Source organism: Aedes aegypti, chromosome 2 (genome assembly GCF_002204515.2).
Source record: "Aedes aegypti strain LVP_AGWG chromosome 2, AaegL5.0 Primary Assembly, whole genome shotgun sequence".
In the NCBI taxonomy this organism is placed as follows: domain Eukaryota; kingdom Metazoa; phylum Arthropoda; class Insecta; order Diptera; family Culicidae; genus Aedes; species Aedes aegypti.
In genome coordinates, this window is record NC_035108.1 from 161,450,738 (window position 1) to 161,456,737 (window position 6,000).

Below are 6,000 nucleotides of genomic sequence, written 5' to 3' on the forward strand. Positions count from 1 at the left end.
AATAATAATCCCCTAACACTCCACTTATTTTCTAAAAGAGACTTTTTCCATAAGAAATATTAAAATCCAAATCTTGATAAAAAATTTCAAAAGTTTTTGTCTACGTAGAGATCTTAATTAAATATACTTATCTTCTGAGTTATTCACATATATTTCTTAATATTGCTTCATAGTTTTGTAGTTAAATGTATTAAGCTTATAAAATTCGAACAAAAATGTTTTGAACCGTTCTCAATATCTGGACTCCACAATACTTTATTTTAATAGACATCCCCTATAACATAATGCAGCTCATAATTCTCCGAAAAAATCAAACATTTAAGATGACTTTCTACAGTTTTGTGACCTGTCAAACTTGATGAAGAAGTTAAATTTCTTCTTAAAACCCCACGAGTCGTTAACACCCCATTTTACGGTACAAGAAAAATGTCTCATATCGTTTGTTATTTACAACAGAACACAGTCTTAAAATACCATTTTGTCATTCTGTTCGGAATATGAGACAAAATGCAACTTACAGGAAAGTTATGAACATTGAAAAATGTCCTAATTTTGAATCTCCGGGAGATGGTCACCCTAGCCTAACGGCATTCGGCCTAACGGGATAGAACCTTCTTCGAAAGGTTTTTGAAAAAAAACCATAGTACCATTTTGCAATTCTGAAATGAATCAAATAAAAAAAAAAAGATTTCTTGCAGCACTTCTAGAAAACTAAGGATTTCTTAGGATATTCAATTAAAAAAACAACGATCGATAAATCTATTAATTTAGAAATCGTATCGAGGATTCTGAGAAATTGTAAAGCAAATTTTAGGAAAGACTAGTTTGCAGATGCAATTTTTGCCTAAAATAAAAGACTTCTAGCACTTTTGCATGTCAATCTTACAACCGATTTGAGATGTTTGAGTCTGTTTGCTACTGAATTATTGATCATCTTATGTTTTTTAGAGTCCGGTGGTGGTCGTACGCTTGCAGCCGTTACACCTTACTGACACCCTCAGGGTGAAATTAACGGAAAAACTTTCCCGCCTAAATTTAACGCACGTGCTTTTCGCAGAATGACAGAGGAGTGTCTATGTATTAGTGATAGATTACAGAAGAAACTGAACAGGATAAGCGTGCTTGCTGTCTAGTCCATGTACTGTGTTTTGTAATTGAAGGTTCTGTAAAATCAGTTAGCGCGAGGGTTACCACATTTACATATTTATCGGTATATTACAGATTTTCTCGAATATATTTTGACCAAGAATCTGTATTTACAGATTACAGATGTTTTGAAAAAATACAGATACGCAGATTCTGCGTACAGAATTTTCCCAAAATTATACATATTTTTGAGCAAAAACGAAAATATACATTTTGGAAAATCTTAAAATTTAAATCGAGATGTGGCAATTTTGGATTGTTCTCACAAATGGTTGGTATTTTTTAAAACTTCTTGTATAATTTTTATTTCTACTCCAAATTTCCAGAGATACAGATTTAAATAAAGATATTTTGCTCTAGGATACAGATATACAGATAAGTCAAAAAAAATACAGATTTTAACGTGAAAACCCTGGAGAGATAGTCACCATAATTGGATTTATCTTGAGACGGACAATAGTATTGCTGCCAAATTGTGTACCCTAAGCACTCCCAAGAAATCATGTGATTTTACGTTTTTTGGATGCACATAAAAGTATGACGTATGTGTCTTATTTTAAATGTATAATATCTAATTCGGGAAATAATAATCACAGTGCCATTGTTTTCGTGTTCATCAACATGTCAAATTACATTTTTGTTCAATACAACTTCAAAAAAAAGTTTTTATGTCGTTCCATTACTTACATCATGTGTCATTCAATCATAACGTGCATTACGTCCACAGTAATTTTCATTACTTTTAAGAATTTAAATACAGCAAATATACCCATTTCCAGTTTTTTCAAATGTCAAAGTTGCCGTCTTGTTCTGCATTGGAGATGTTTAGCTGTTCTTCTGTTTCAATAGTGTTATCAGATTCCAAACCAAAGTGAATAGCTGATCAGATTGCAAAGGGGGTAACGCCAACGTCAACTTTGCCGAAGGTTTGTCTTGAATAGTTTGCATAGCAGAACCAAAACATTGAGCTGTATCGTTTCTACTTGAGCACTGTTGCCAGTGTATACCATTTCAAGTGATGTTGTGTACATTCTGTAACCACTGAAATGTGACATTGTGCAATTGAAATTGTTCATACTGCAAGCCTGGATAAAAATACATATAAGTAAAAAAAATCGATAGAATAACATCGAAAATTGATCAAATTTGTGGGATTGACTTAATTTGTCTTTGCTTACAGTATTGAACGTTTCGATATGATGAAATGTGATTATTTGTTTCGATAGGATTGTTGATTCTGCATATCAGATGATACTTAGTCAACGTTTAAAACCAGCTGTGGGCTGAAAATAATAATAACAACGTTCAAATAACTTACAAGTAAAAGTTCTGCTTATTTAATAATTCTGTCTGATATATTATGCACAATAAATTCGAAACCACAGCCTTGTTCTGTTGTGAAAAATTGTTCACGAACCGCCCAACTCGAACGTGCTCATCCTTCGTAATAAAAAAAAAACAGCTCCCCGCACGGATGATGAGAACCCAAAACCAATTATCCCAGTGCCATGAAACCCACCCAGAAAAAGTAATACCTACCTCATACGGTCCAGCTCCTCCCGGATTTCAGCGTTGGTCAGCTGCACTGAGTTTTTCCGAACGTACTTTTTCAAGCTGTTTTCGAGCATTTTGTAATCCTCACGTCGCTGATTGGTGAGCGTATTCAGCTGCTTCGTTAGCAACCGGACCTGATCCTCCAGTGAAAGGACCGGTACAATGGTTTCCCCATCAAAAGGATCCGTATCCGATTTATCGTCGATTCGAGTGGCGAGGTTTGCCTGGTTCGCAGCCCGGTTCACATTGTTGTTGGCAGTGGATGTGCTTCCACTGGCCGAACCTCCAAGGGCACTCGTATCCGATAACGTTATTAATCCTAGGATAATCACCAGCGCCGATAATAAATTCTCCATTTTACTAAATTTATTGATCATTCGCCTGCCAGAGACTAAGGTACGAGCGGGCATACACTTCTTGGCAGAAGTGAAACAATTACTTCTTCTGCTCTGCCTGGTGAAAACAATTTTAATTCGCTTAGCTAGTCGTTATTTATCGGCTGAATCCAACAGGAGAACAACACACATATACTATTTCCTCCCTTCTGCTAGCAGGATACAAACACTGTACAGTTCTAAACCGCAAAACGGAGAACATGAATTTTCCGCACGGAACGAGGTAACACGATTTTCCGGCCAAACACGAGACGCTTTAAGCGGTATGCACAATAAATTTGCAATTATGGCTCCAATTTGTTAATTTTTCCTCTTCCTCTTGTGTTGGTTTGCACTCACTGGAATGTACCCCACTGGCGTTGATTTAAGCTTTCGCCACTTTCGCAGTCTACCACAGTGTTGTGTCACGTTATTTTGGATACTTTATATCCCGCGATTTAAGCACTTCAACTCGCCGCAAATATTCCAATAAATTTCGAGCGATCACCAATAAATAAGTAAAGAACAGTTGCTACACACATGAATGGATTTGAATCTGACTCTTGGGATATTTACCGAATCCAGAAATTTACAACCGACAATTCCCTTTGCTGTCACTGATGTATGATGGTTTGTAACAATTTATTGGCAAACAAAAATGTTTTTCGTAAACGATGACAACTGGGCAGTATTCCGATAAAGGTCTAACATATGATACTCCTCCTCTATTCTGCGATGCAATTTATTCCGGCTAGATAGATCCTAGCTATAAATTAATGATCGGACTGTGAGCAGAGAATGCGAGATACATCCAATCCATGAATTGATTACGGTCCAATCCTTTCTGCACCTTCTGTTCGTTGTAATTCCCGTTTGTTCCACCGTCACGAATCACTCACTTTCACGTTTCCACGGCACAGTTCACAATTCCCTCGCACAAAAATTCACCGTTCTCGTTCTAGGCGTAGATTCCCTTAGATAACGTTACTCCATTCATAAATATTTAATTCACACTCCAAGCAGCACGAGCTCTGTTCAGTTCAGAAAAATCAATAGCAGAGCGCATACAGCAAAAAAAAATCCAGCACATCACATCATGCAACTCGTGCAATGACGGTCACAGAGAATGGCTAGTATCCCATCAGTGCTACTCAACTTCGGTACTATTTTACGCACTATCACCCCCGACAAAACGCAACGCCGATTGACATAGACGAGAGCCAATCAACGCACCACCGCACACAACATACAGATACCACTACTGAACTGAGCCAGAACGCATTCCGTTTGAGTATCCTTCCACCCGCAAGGTGTATCCTTTTTGCGCAACGGTTCCAATATGAACTGACTACAAACGAGTCCTTAGCGGTAGCTTTTATACAACGCTCTCACCAAAAGTGCATTTCCAAGCGAATTATGTTACCAACCACCTACATTGAGTGAGAGAGAACACCAACTCTGAGCGAATTAGGGGAGCCCTTGGCGTTTTATGCTCCGTCTTATGTAGCCGGTTGCATTCAACGAGAGAGTTTGAGAGAGCGGAAAAACAACATCGCAATGAGAAGGCGATGTTTTTTTCTCGTTCGTATTCTCCCATGTGCTACTCTCAACTGATTGGTGGTGACTCACTTTGTTTTGATTTGGACACCTCCTTGCGGTTTTCGTTAGCCCAACGCTGTGCAGAGTGGGTGGTAGCTTAAAGAAAAGAACCTTGGTGACATATGAAAGGGTGACCTCTGTGGTGAAGTGTATGTGAATAGAAAGTTTGGTACCGTGGTTATGATAATGCTTGAGATTTCCTTCTGCGAAAAAAGGCTATGAAATTAATTTCAACTGCTGTGTTGTGTTGAAAAAGATTGTGAGAAAAACTTTCTTTAGCTGAATTAGTGAAAAACAAAACTATAACGCAATACTATACTGACACCGATTGGGATACAGGCTCGATCGGGTCTAGGATGTCCTCGAGATTTTTATGTTTTTCTGTTAGTGATATTTCAAACATTACAATTTTTGCCCAAATTATTTGACAATTTCCGACTAATATTCTTCCATGAGCTTGTGTTGAAAGTTTGAGAAACTTGAGAATCGAGCGCAGCACGATCAACGGGTGCCCAGCTTAGCTTAGACTGACTACACATAGGTATCAATGGTTGCTATTCCGTGAATGACCGAAGTCAGTGACGATGCACAAAGAATCAACTAGAAGTTCGGCTGGGATTGGCTATAATCTTTTTCAGTGTGCATAATTCAGTGCCTCTATTTAAACAAGGTCAATAACGACGTTTGTTAACCTTTGCTATTTGGAGACCGTGTTTTCCTCTGCATCTCCACAAAGGTTACTGGGAGGGATGTTTGTTAATGGGGAGGATCGTTGGGTCACAGGATTCACTTTGATATGCGATTAGATCATTATAAACAAATATTTATGCTTATAAATATAATATTTTCATTTCATATGAAAAATTTCCTAGTGAATAAATAATGCCGGCACTATAAGTGATGAACCATTTAAAGTTTGTTGAACAAAATAACTAAACGCAACATTCCTACAGCTGTCAGGACGAAATCATGTGTTGGAGCTTATGCCGGCACTGAAAATGACGAACCATTCATAGTTTGTTGAAAAATCATATATCAAGCGTGTGCTAGAATAAGGCCGTAGATAACAAAATAGCAACCTCAGGAAGCAAGATTACATCGCTACCAAGCAGTTTGAAGTGCAAAACTGCTGACAAACATGCATATTGTCACCATTATTCACAGCAGAGAGGATCGATGAAGAGAATAATGATTAAATGTACAGTTATACATATTTCACAAATTTGAAACAAAAGCATAAAACAAGGTAACCAATTGACCCTTTATTCTGAACTGAGCAGCCACAATCCACTTCACTTGAAGCATACAAACTAACTGAGAAACGCAA

General features: G+C 37.6%; 1 protein-coding gene across 1 annotated transcript in view; it reads right to left on the bottom strand.

The window, feature by feature from the left end:
* The window catches only part of LOC5572914 (protein scabrous), a 156,944-nt gene extending 152,534 nt beyond the window's left edge, over nt 1–4,410 (bottom strand). Inside the window, exon 1 of the mRNA XM_021842984.1 lies at nt 2,686–4,410. Coding sequence (XP_021698676.1) covers nt 2,686–3,110 — 425 coding nt within the window. The 5' untranslated portion in view covers nt 3,111–4,410. The remainder of the gene's footprint in view (nt 1–2,685) is intronic.
* Nucleotides 4,411–6,000: the final 1,590 nt, after the last annotated feature.